Source organism: Zalophus californianus, chromosome 8, assembly GCF_009762305.2.
Source record: "Zalophus californianus isolate mZalCal1 chromosome 8, mZalCal1.pri.v2, whole genome shotgun sequence".
NCBI lineage: Eukaryota > Metazoa > Chordata > Mammalia > Carnivora > Otariidae > Zalophus > Zalophus californianus.
Window position 1 is genome coordinate 127,065,469 of NC_045602.1, and position 12,300 is coordinate 127,077,768.

The window sequence follows — 12,300 nt, forward strand, 5'->3', positions numbered from 1 at the left end:
CCTAAGAGCTTCTTCTTCTTCTTTTTTTTTTTTTAAATCCCAATTGGATTAAGGTCAAAAGAGAAGGTTAAGGAATCCTGTTTCAAATTATTCTAGCAATCTCTCTAAGGTTAACAGAACTCTTGAAAAGCACAGAGCTGTTCTTCTCAGAGGTGAGCACTTTGGGGTCCTCTTCATCTGTTCGGTGAGAAGCACATCAGGCTGGATGATCGCCGAGGAGGAGGGTCCTCCTGTTTCTTGCTCCTGGCCTCTGACCGCTATCTTTGCCGGGCTGGACTACTAGCTGGTGCACAGAGAGGGGTTGGCTAATACGGTGAATTGCTTTGCAGTCAATGAACATTTTTTTAAAAAGTGAGGTCCTGAAGCGGGTGTAATGTGAGACTTACCTGCGAGGTTCCTGGTGTATGGTAAATTTTCGTCATTAATTTATACCCATCTATTCCCCCTTGGAAAAACCTAAGTGTCTCCTTCCAAAAAGGTGTTGACTGCTTTTTTAAAAAAACCAAGCACACCAAAAAACTCCCAAGAACGGCCTTTTACAAAATGTTAAAGGTTACCTCATACGAACTGCTGGTCGTTGGTTGGGACTTTGAACATTGTATGACAATAGTTAGACTACAAAATTTCTTTACAAATACAATTTTGTTAAAACCTGGGACATACATACATCAACTTCGTTTCTTTCCAGTACTTTAAAAAACATCAGTTCTGGGACAGATAACAAAGCAATACCGGCAGAAATGGTATCTGGTCAGGAATAGAAATGTCCACAACTGCAGGGGGTTTTCTTTACACTGGCCACAGACCATTTATTGACACCACCACTCTCGAAAATTGGGTTTTCTTATTAGATTCCCCTGCGAATCCCCACGCTGGTTACATGTAAATAGTCTCCTATGTACAGTGAAGTCCGTTTCTTCAGAGACAGCCTGCATTATGGTGCTCGATGAAAGTCCCCTCTTTTGTGCTGCTGACTCATTGTCGAACTCGGCACCGTTTCCAAACGTCTGCAAGTTGCATCTGTCCTGCTGCAGCCTTAGGTCCTTCTTTGTGACGAACCAAAAGAACAAGAGGATTTAAAACAGGGTTGTTCTTCCCCTAGGATTTTAAAAAAAGTTCCAGTGACTTAACACTGTTGGGGGAAATTTCCAAAGAAAATCTTTTTCCCTTGGAAGCCTCTCAGAGAGGGTTAGTGGTGACCATTGGATCCGAAAATGCCTTTTGTGCAGCTGGTGAGGTATAATCCAAAGCAAAAACAGGGGCAAAAGTGGACTTCCTGAAGATTCACGGCTCCCGATGGCTGTCTTCCAGAGCGTGCCATGCTGACGGAAGGCAGGTCCTGTGACTCTGGCCCCCCTGGCCAGGAGCACTCAGACCCGCCTGAAATGGGTCGGTTCGGTCAGATGGCGCCTCTGGTCTGGAGGCCCGCTGGCTGCTTCTAACCTTCCCAGCCTTCCCACAGCTGTCCCCTGCAGAGCAAAGGAGACTCCTCTTAGTGTCTGAGGAAGCAGCCCTGACGCGGCTGAGCACGCTTTGCCACAGGGGAGAATTGCCAGAGCCCCGAGCAAGGGCCTGCTCCCACCCGGTCACCCTGACTTCCAGCGGCGGCTTGCATGCTCCGTGGCCGGCGGAGGCTGCACTGGGGACGTGACCCAAGAGATGATGTGCTGTAATTCTGGGAGCGCTAAAGAACTGCTTGGCCAGCCCATTAGTATTGTCCTAAGAAGCCACAGGTGGTTTCTGTGCGGATAAAGAAGGCAGAGCACAGATGGGAGGCTGCACACGGCAGCGCACCGAGGGGGTCCATTGGCCTGCATGGTAACCTAACGTCAAATGAATGGCCAATGTGAATAAAAAATCCTCACACATATCTGTGTGTTTGGATTTTCATGGTGAACTGGAAGATCCAAGCCGCATCCCACTGGTGCTGTTCCCTTTAGACTTGAGGTGACCCTTTCAGGTTGCCCCAGTCTCAGCCCTTCAGCAGCCTCTTTGGTGCTAGAGGGAGACTTCGGGCCATAGATATTTTGAGGGCCGTTTCATGAGGCCGCCCCTGCTGCTGACACGGACCAGTTAGCCCTTCTGCAGCCACAGCCTTTGAGATGTCTGGCCAAGTGTAACGTTTACATGCTTCTCAACCTCTAAGGACTACATTGAGTCTTCCAGGCCCAAGTTATGCTATAGAGAACAAACATGTGAGACAAGGTATTAATCTAAAACACAGACCTTCCTGCTCCCTGCTCGTGACACAGACAGAGACAGGATTATGAAAGAAATGGCATGCACACAAAACGGCTTCGGCAGAACGAAGCAGGGCAAACCAGATCTCTATTTGTAAACTGTTTCCTCAACTCACAGCGATTTGGAAGAAGGTCTCTTCATCTCTGGCCACTTTCGACGCTGAAACTGCCTAAGTTTTCGGGTGTCAAAAAGAGAAGGCATGTTAGCCTCACCCAGAAAGAGTCTCCCCCTTCCCTGGTGGGCGCCCCAGGCCCCTGGCAGACCAGAGAGAGGGCAGGGCCTCAGCCCGACTCGCGCCACCTCAGAGGTTGGACCACAGGATGGGCCAGCCTAGGGGAACGGTCTCGGGCTTTAACAACAAAACCAGATACCTGTATTGCTCATAGCTTCCTCCATCTTTAAGTCCTAAATGAGACAGAAATGAACAAAAGAGAAACTGAGTTTAGGGCAAAAATAGCACAAGCGATGACAACTGCTTTCTATCTGCCTTTTTTTCCCTTTTTTTGTCATTCATGACGTTGATAGTGTCCCCTAGGGCAGATGGAGTGGCTGAATCATGACTGTGAGCATTCCCTGAGACTCTCAGGTAGCCTGGGGATTGCCTGTACTCTGATGTCACCAGATGTAGGACCCCGATGTATCCGTTCAACAGGGTCCTGGGGCGTGGTCATGGTCAGGGAGGCAGATATGGACAGGGACACCTATGCGACAGAGCACAGGAAGCTACGGGCCCCGAGAGTGGGGCAGCGGGGAGATCCCGTGGCTCGGCTCTTGGCAAGCTTCCTAGAGGATCGGCGGCGTGACCAAGCGTGTGGGCTTTGTGATCAGCCGGCCCGGTCACGTGACTCCTCCCAGAGGGTTGTCACGGGGTGATCAAGATACTGACTATAAGACATGTAGCACAGTGACCAGCACAGCGTGATCGAGGAGCATCAGGACTTAGAGCAACACAGCGCTTGGTGCATGTTAGGGAGGGGGTGCTGCACCACTGGTGAGGATTCACCAGCTCCCGGTGATGCCCGGCTCTTCGGACTAGACTGACCTCCTACATTCCTTGCAGCGGTAACCCTGCTCCCCACTGGCCCCACGTCGGAGTGCCTCCTCACCCAGGTCCATGTTTCGAGTCCGGGGGTTGCACTGCTTGTAACCCTTGCAGCTCCTCAGCTCCATGAGCTGCACATGGAGCTGGTTGAGGACGTCCCGGTCCAGTGTGTTCACCGCATTCATCAACTGGTTGGAACAGAGGTTATCAACAAGGTGAGCGCGGGGACCCCCACCAGCTTCCAGCACCGAGGGCACTTCCTCCAGGCGGGTTGGGAGCAGGGGTGCTGGGGGACGGGGGCCTTTACTCTGCAAGAGCTGGAGTTGGGGACAGTCCGGACTGCCTCGTGCCTGTGAGCCCCACCATGCTCTCTCCCCCAGAACAGAAGGACCGCCGCGTGTGGCTGCTCCGGTGGCTCCGTGTGGCCACTCTCCCCTCTAGCTCCAGACTGTCATCCACAGCCCCTCCGTGCTGCCTGACTGCTAAGCTGCCACTTGGGGAAGGGATGGGTCAGGGACCCGGGTCCTTGCCCACTCTGGGAGCTACTGGTGACTAACGTGCATGCTGTGCCACCTGCTCGTGTAAAATACGGGGACGGCCTACCTGGGGAGAAAGACCGGCAGCCTGTATGGTAGTTAAAGATCAAGAGAGTGGGGCTGCTGGCCTTTAAAAAGTCAGGTTTCAGATAAAATGACTAGAGACACTGAAATTGGACAATACCGAGGCCACACTGCTGGGAAGCTCCAGTGTGGAAGAGCTCAGTGGGGACCAGCCGTTCCAGAAGGGACACACCCAGGCCGCTCACCAGAGACCGGTGGCACCCGTCTTACATGTTCTGGGCCACTGGGCACGTGTCTTCTGATGATTAATACTTGGAGACACTCAGGCAAGTGCCCGGCATGTCATGAGTGCTGGCTGTGGCCCGTTACCTGTGTGGTCCCCATAGGCCCCTGAGTGTGCAGGGTTTGGTCTGACCCTGGGGAACCCCCCAAGCCCTCCAGTTCTAGGAGCCTTCACACTTAGCCCTAAAGCCTGCTTCACCACTGGCAGGTGCCTATAGAGGGAGAAGCCGTTCAAGACCCAGATTCCAGGTGCAGGAGGACGGAGGCACAGAGGGGCCGAGATCGCATCGAGTACCTTCTGAACCCCCGCCTCCTGCCTTAGGGGCTCGGGGACTTGGAAGATGTGCTGCCACTTGCTCAGGGGGTCCCCACCCCCGCTTCTCCAGCCTGTGTTGTGTGTACCTGGTAGGGGTCCGTGTTGAGATCAAAGTACTCCAGGAAGCCCGTGGCAAATTCGCAGAAGAGGAAGTTGTGGGTCTCGTTGATGGTCCTCATGCACCAGTAGGTGTTGTTGTTGGCGCTGGTGCAGGCGCAGAATGGCCCCACTGCCAAGGGAAGCGGGGGGGCGCGCCGGTGAGCGGCCCACAGGAGTTCCTCCCGGACCCCGGGCTCCTTTCTGTCCCCAGGGCTTGTGACCCCCGCAGTCCTGGGCCGGGGTCGGGGTGGGGGCGGGGCGGTCCCCGTGTGGCCCCGGAGCATCCCTCCTGCCCGTGCCTGCCCGCTCGCTCACGTGTCCAGAGCGGTGCCGTCTGCCAGTGCTGGTTGTCGTGGGTGAAGCACGTGAGGCCCGGCATGCTGCACGTGTCGTTGTTCTGCAGGCGCTTGAGCAGCTTGCGAAGTTTCTTCTTGCGCTTCTGCTCTCGCAGCAGCCACACCTTGTCCTTCTCCTGCAGGCCCTTCCTAGGGGCACACAGGGCCACACCCTTCATACCTCCCTCCGCCCCCACCTGCAGCCTCCTAGGGGTCCGGGATCCTGAACCTCTGCTCTTCCTGCCCGGAGTGGGGCGCGCCACCGTAGGGGGTCCCCCAAGCGAAGGATCTCTGGCCAAGACCCACTGCGGGTCTGAGGCCGCGCTGGGGGCCAGGCTGAGTCTCCGCCCCTGCAGCCTGCTCCGCCCCCGCCCCTCCCCCGGGGTAGGACCTCCTCTAGCCACAGGGGGCCGCCGGAGAGCCGCTCTGGGAGTTCCGCCTTTTCAAGGACTCCTGTGTACGCCGCAGGGAAGGGTCAGCACCTCTTTCCTGCTCCTGTTGGCCTTAGCTCCCCTGAGCCTTAAGCTGCCCTTACCTGAAAGGATGCAGACTGGAGCCTTTATGCTTGAGGCGGCCTTTGTGCTGGGTGTGGTAACTGTAACAGACCCCGGGTGTCCGAAGCTGCTTACAGGGCAGCTCCTGGGGAGGGGGGTGGTGCAAACCGCGGTCCCCTGGGACCCCCGGCCCGCTTTCTGGGGACAGTGCTGGGGTGGGAACCACCCCCACGGCGGCAGCTGCCTGGCTGGCCGTCCCGTTCCCCTGGAGGCCAGCTGGGGGGCCCTGGGTGGGTGTAAGTCAGCGGGACTGGACGCTGGGCTGGTATCTCCAGGTCGGCCCCCCCCCCCCCCCCCCCCATCGCATGCTGGCTCAGGGCCAGCCCTTTCTGAGAAGGGGGCGCACTGGTGCAGGAGCCACTAGCCACCTATGGCTCTTTCCATTTACACCAAAGCACAAGTTCAGTTCCCCCGTCACCCCGGCCACACTTCAAGGGCACAAGAGCCCCGCGTGGTTGCTGGCTGCCGTACTGGGTGGCTCCAGCGTCGCAGAAGTTCGGCTGGACAGTGACCCCCGGGCCGCAGTTCCCTAAGTTGGCAACGTGGACCTTGGGCCAGGAGGACTGTTTCTGGAAGGGCAGTCCGCACAGGCACCTTCCCCTCCTGGGAACCAGCCCCCCCCACCCCAGCAAAAGCCTGCCTCTGTGAGCAGGTAGGTGCCTCTGGCCCGCTCCCGAGGGCCACGGTCTGTGCCCCCTGCAGGCAACGGGCATGTGAATGCTTTTCTGATTTTTTGTTCTTCCTCTGAGGGAGGAGATAGGGCTCTAAAGATATTGAAAGGAGTCCCGGAGGGGAGGTGTGTCCCCAGCAGTGTCCTGCAGGAGCACGAGGGGCCTTTCCAGGGTGTCCTGGCTGCTCTTTGCTGCCTCCTCACCTGATTTTGTGACAGTCACATTCCTCGGGCCGCTTTTTCTTCAGGTGACCCCGGACTTCCCGCAGGTTCTTAATTTTGTTCTGCAGGGTTTCGATCTGAGGCAGAGAGCAGGCGAGGAGGCTATGAAACTCTGGGGCGCTGGGGGAGAAGGGACGGCCTGGGGGGGGGCCCCGGCCCCTGCCTGCATTTGTGGCTGCTGAGGGGCCCTGGGTTCCACCTGCTGAAGGGGCCAGGCTCCCGAGGACCAGCTGAGCCCACCGAGGCCTCGTCGCCCCCAGGCTCGTTGAGAGGACTGGCTGTGGCGGGAGCATCTGTGAGTGAAGCGTGGTCCCGGAAGGACAGTCCTTGACTACACTGTCCTCCCCGGCAGCCTGGAAGTGGCCTGTCAGATGCCTGAGGATCCTGGGCAGGCCTCTGTCCCTCCCGGTGTGGCTGGTGGTCCTGCCCAGCTCGGGGTGGGGGGAGAGTGCTCCCAGCCCAGAAGCCCCTCACCTCGTGGTCGATGTGCAGCTTGTGATCTTTCCAGGCCTGCAGGGACTTGTACAGATCCAGGTCACACTGGACCGTGTCGTTCTCGAGGATGTAGCACCTGCTCGAGGGAAGGGGCCACGTGTGCTCTGAGGGGCTGAGGGGGCCCAGCCAGGGGCCCGAGGTGTGGGCTTCCACCCCCCGCAAGGCCCCAGCTGCGCCCCACACCCCTGCCCTCTGCCTGGACTCTCACCGGTGTGTCACTTTAATGGGGTTGGGGGCTGAGTAGTCTGGAAGGCCCCCGGTGCCACTGAAGTCTCCGCCGTCTTTGTCGTCTGGGTCCTCAGGGGCCCCTGGCCAGTGCCGCTTGGTAAGGCCGCGGGGCTGGGATGCGTCATCCAGGCCTGTGTGGTGCACCCCGCCATCCACCTTGACGGCCACTGAGCGGATGGAGCGGTTCCGGGCATAGCTGGTCTTGTATTCTGTGGGCGTCGGCGGGTGGCTGGGTCAGTGGGGCTGGACAGGCTGGCCGGGCTCTCCGGACAGCAGCCCATCGATCCCGAGACTCGAGGCCTCCCGAGACCTACCCGCCCAGGAGGCAGGACCTGGAGGGACCCCAGTGGGAAGGACCACACGATGATTCACTTGGGAAAAACCGAAGGCCCAGAGCTTAAGGAGGATGTGACTTGAGATGATCCCCAGAAAGAGCTATGCGTGGACTCATGTGGTCCATCCGTGTGATGGAATGTTCGGCCACAGAGGAACGAGGCCATGATGTACGCTACCATGTGGGTGTGTGTCCGCCACACGATGCTCCGTGAATGCAGGCACGAGAGGTCCCATGTTGTATGGGTCTATTTGTTCAGCATGTCCACAGGAGGTAAAGAGACCAAAAGCAAGTTAATGGTTGCCATGGGATGGGGAGACAGTACTGGGGTTCCCTTTTGGGGGTGATGGAAGGTTCTGGAATTAGAGGTGGTGGGTGCACTACACTGTGAATGTAGTACGTGCTTCTGAACTGTAGACTTTAACATTGTAAAAATGGTAAGTTTTATGGTGTCTGAACTTTACCTCAATAAAAAAAGAAAAAAGGAAAAAATGAACATGGATATAAAATCATTAAGTAAGGAGATGAAATCGGTAATCAGAAGCTTCCCAACAAACAGAAGTCCAGGACCAGATGGCTTCACTGGTGAGTTCTACCAAACATTTAAAGAATTAATATTACCAGTCCTTCTCAGACTCTTGAAGAAAGAGAGGAGGGGGGAACACTTCCAAACTCATTTCAGAGGCCAGCATGACTCCGATATCAAAACCAGACAAAGACACCACCAGAAAAGAAAATTATAGGCCAGTTTGCACATGAACATAGATGCAAAATCCTTCAGCAAAAGTAGCAGCAAACCGAATTCAATACATGAAAAGGATCAAACACCACGATAAAGTGGGCTTTATTCCAGGGATATAAGGATGGTTCACCATCTGCCAACCAAGCTCTATCGTGATACACCACATTTATTTAACAAAATGAGGGCTAAAAATCATAGGATCATCTCAGTGGATGCAGGAAAAGCGTGTGGCAAAATTCAACATCCATTTATGATAAAAAACTGATAAGGATGAAATTAATATCCAAGATAGATAAAAATTTATACAACACAATAGCAAAAACCCAAACCATCTGACTAAAAAACAGGCAGAGAATCTGAAGAGACATTTTTCTAAAGAAGACATCCAGTCGGCCAACAGGTACATGAAAAAGGTGCTCAGCATTGCTCATCGTCAGGGAAACGCACATCAAAACCACAACGAGCTATCCTCTCGCTCACGCCTGTTAGAATGGCTGTTATCAAAAAGACAAGAAATAGGGGCGCCTGGGTGGCACAGTCGGTTAGGTGTCTGCCTTTGGCTCAGGTCATGGTCTCGGGGTCCTGGGATCGAGTCCCTTGTTGGGCTCCCTGCTCAGCGGGGAGTCTGCTTCTCCCTCTCCCTCTGCCCTGCTTGTGTTCTCTCTCTCTCTCTCTCTCAAATAAATAAAATCATAAAAAACAAAAACGAAAAGACCAACATGGATGGACCTAGAGGATATATAAGGCTAAGTCAGAGAAAGACACATACCACCTGATCTCACTTATACGTGGGATCTAAAAATAAACCCCAAACAAAACAAAACCCTGAGCTCACAGATACAGAGAACAGACTGGTGGCTGCTAGAGGTGTGGGGTTGGGAGCAGGCGAAATGGGTGAAGGGGCTCCAAAGGTACAAACTTCCAGTTCCAGAATGAGTGAGTCCTGGGGATGCCACGTAGGGGACAGTGACTACAGTTAATACTGTATTGCATATTTGAAGGCTTCTAAGGGAGAGCTTTAAAATTTTCACAATAAATAAATTTTTGTCACTGTATGGTGACGGATGTTAACCACCTATTGTGATCATTTTGCAATGTCTGCAGGTACCAAATCACTATGTTGCACACCCAAAACTAGTAAGTTATATGTCGCTTATACCTCAATAAGAAACAAAGACACTAAAAAAACCGCATTAATTTGAACCGGAAAAGAAAAAAGCTAGGTAGCATGTTCTCCTGGATAGAAAAGGGAGCGGCTTGGGGGGAGGGTCTCTTAGCTTCTCCGTCTGATTGGCCACCAGGGAGCGGGATGCTCTCCCCGGATCTGGGCAGGGACACAGGGCTCAGAGGCATTTTTTCCAGGCTCTAAGCTGACTACTGAAAACCGAGGCCATGCAGGCTAAAGCCAGAGCCTGGATTTCTTGCATCTTCTATATATTATGAGGCAAATTTGATCAGGTTGCTAACATTAGAGAAAAGCAGGGGTGGGTGGTCATGTAGGAGTGCAGATTTCGAGCTTTGGAAGAGAGAACCAAAGAAGTGCCTGCACTGTCCCCACTGGGTCCACAGGCAGGAGCTGACGCCGTTCCTTTAGACAGGCGGTCTGTTCTCCTGTTGGCCCCAGTCCCCACCCCTCCCTTCTGCCTTAAAACTCCGCACCCTTCACTCAGGTCTGGCCCTGCCGTGCATCAAGTGTGTAATGCCGCTGGTCTCCAGGTGCATCTTTCTGGAGAAGGGCCTGGAGCCTGGCTCGGCCCCCGTGTCTGCTGGGCTTCCAGTGGCCACCAGGTGGCGCCCGAGGCCCGAGGCTGGGAACTCCCTGTCCCAGGCGGCCCGGGGCGGCCCCTGGGCTGCAGGGTCTGCTCTTGCTGCCCCCACTCCTGGGGCAGGTGTTTGTATCTTTCAATTCTCAGACCCCTTCTATCAGAGTCACACAGGCCAAAGGATCCGGGGGCCCGGGTCCAGGAGAGGCCTCTCTTAGCGAAACCCTGGGCCGGCTCTCTCCTTGGCTTTTTCCTTTCTGAGTCCAGTCCCTGAAGCCACAGTCCCGGGGCCCCTGATGCACACAGTGTGAACCGCTGTCCCTGTGGGGGCGGCTCATACCTGCCCACGAGGGCCGTGAACTAGACCCACCGGGTTCTTGCCGCCCCTTCTGTCTTGCTTGCTTAGGAGTCAAGTGCTTTGGGTCTTCCCAGCTTCATCCCCCTGCCATACACCCAGAGGTCCCCACGCTATGGCCTGAGGGCCGAATCTGGCCCTCTGCGCGGTTTTGTAAATAAGCTACTGAGTCCACAGCTCTTTTCTCGCTCCAGTGACAGAACTGAGAAGTTGAGAGACTGTTCAGCCTGCAAAGCCTCAAATATTTACTCTCCGGTCCTTTGCAGATGAGGCTGCCAGCCCCTGTGTAAACCTTTGCCTGGACATGAAGCCACACCCCTCGTTCTCCTGGTCACCCTGGTGGGCTTTGTTTCTGGGGGTCCCAAAGGGGCCCCCGCCAACCCCGTGTCCTGGGAACAGAGGGGCTTCATAACCCCGTGGCCAAGAGAATGGGCTCTGGAGTCTGACCACTCGGGTGCAAATCCTGAGCAAATGTGTGACCCCGGACAATCTGGCTAACTCCCGAGCAGCTGTGTCCTCACGATGGTCCCTGCCCTGCAGGGCTCTTTGCAGCATGACCTGAACAGAACTGGTAACTTCTGCAGTACCTGGAAGTTGGCATCAGGCAACTGCTCTGTGGTTTGAGGGCACTCTGCTGCTGGGACATCCTTGTCCAAGGTCACAAGCGGGGCCTATCCACCTCCCTGGGCCTGGAAAACCCTGGGCCCTGCAGCCTGCTCTCTGGGGCTGGGATCCACAGGGCCTTTGTGCTCCCTCTTCCCAGACTGAGAACATGCATAGGCCCGGTTCCTTCCCCACACTCGACTCTCACTTAGGTATAAGCCAAGTGCCCATCCTAGGGTGATCAGCCCTCCCCTCCTGGGCACACCGCTGTTTCATTTCTTCCACGATCTTCCCACTCCGTTAACTTGCTTACCCCTTGTCTCACCCACGAGGCCCGATCTGCGTCTCTCTCGTTCAACTCTGTAACCTCAGCCTCTGGCACATGGTAGGGCTGCGGGTTTGCTGGGAGCCTAAGTGAGTAAAGAGTGGCCGCCCGGGCCCATCACCCAGCTCTGGGCTGGCTGGCCGGCCCTGCCGTACTTCCTCATGCCACAGCTGGTGTCCCCGTGGATCACGGCGGGCTGGGGTCTGAGCTGCTCTAAACTGGGGCTTCTCAACCTCAAAACTGGTGAGATTTGGGGGCCAGATAATCCTTTGCTGTGGGAGACTATCCCGTGCGTTGTGCGATGTTTGCAAGTATCCCCAGCCCCTACCCACCCGATGCCAGGAGCATCCCCCCAGGGGCAAAACTGTGGAGGGGTTGAGCAGCCCTGCTCAGAGCTGGCCGCTCAGAAAGGGGCGGGAAGTGCTCTGTTGGCAGGCACTTGTGGGGGGACGAATGTGGGGCCAGGGGGTGAGGCCTGGGCCCCGACTGAGCTGTGTGACCCGGGCTTTCTGTGCATCATAAGGAGGGTCCCCCGCCTTGGTCCCCGGGTTGCTGTGAGGGGTATCTAAGGCAGAACTTCAGTTACATCGAGCTCAGGTGAGAACTTAGGTTGACTGGGGTCTCAGCTATTTTGGTGCGTCTTCTTTCCTCTGAGTATTAATGGGGTGGGGGGGGGGAAGCTTAACTGAGTCACAACTTCTTGTACTATTTGAAGATTATGCACCGTGCCGTGCGCCGAAGCAAGGAGATGTCAGCTGTGGAATTCAGTCTGGAAACCAATCCTTTGAATTGGCTACAAAAGAGCTTGGCAGCGACTCATGGGCCTGTGAGGAAATAAAATGGGGGGCCCCCAGCCGGAAGTGCTATGGAGGCACCACCTGCCCAGTGCTGAGGCCCGGTGGGTCAGAGGGGCGTGCCGCTGGACGCCCAGGCCCTCGTTAGGCCACCGTGGAGTATCATTCAGCCTTACAGGAGGAAGGGGACTCTGACCCAGGCAGATACAGATCAGGCAATACCATGGATGACCCTTGAGGACGTTATGCTGTGAAATAAGCCCGCCCAAGAGCACAAGCACTGCACGATTCCACTTATATGAGGTCCCCAGAGCACTGAGACGCCCAGAAACAGCAACAT

At 55.6% G+C, this 12,300-nt stretch overlaps 1 protein-coding gene across 1 annotated transcript in view; it reads right to left on the reverse strand.

Annotated features, from left to right (window-relative positions):
• Nucleotides 1–2,352: 2,352 nt before the first annotated feature.
• The window catches only part of SULF2 (sulfatase 2), an 84,449-nt gene continuing 74,501 nt past the window's right edge, over nt 2,353–12,300 (reverse strand). The window contains exons 12-20 of the mRNA XM_035729033.1: nt 7,025–7,253; nt 6,796–6,892; nt 6,304–6,398; nt 5,411–5,470; nt 4,856–5,025; nt 4,528–4,670; nt 3,348–3,471; nt 2,613–2,646; nt 2,353–2,410 (exon numbers count right to left, since the gene is read on the reverse strand). Of these exons, the coding sequence (XP_035584926.1) occupies nt 2,353–2,410; nt 2,613–2,646; nt 3,348–3,471; nt 4,528–4,670; nt 4,856–5,025; nt 5,411–5,470; nt 6,304–6,398; nt 6,796–6,892; nt 7,025–7,253 (1,010 nt within the window). The remainder of the gene's footprint in view (nt 2,411–2,612; nt 2,647–3,347; nt 3,472–4,527; nt 4,671–4,855; nt 5,026–5,410; nt 5,471–6,303; nt 6,399–6,795; nt 6,893–7,024; nt 7,254–12,300) is intronic.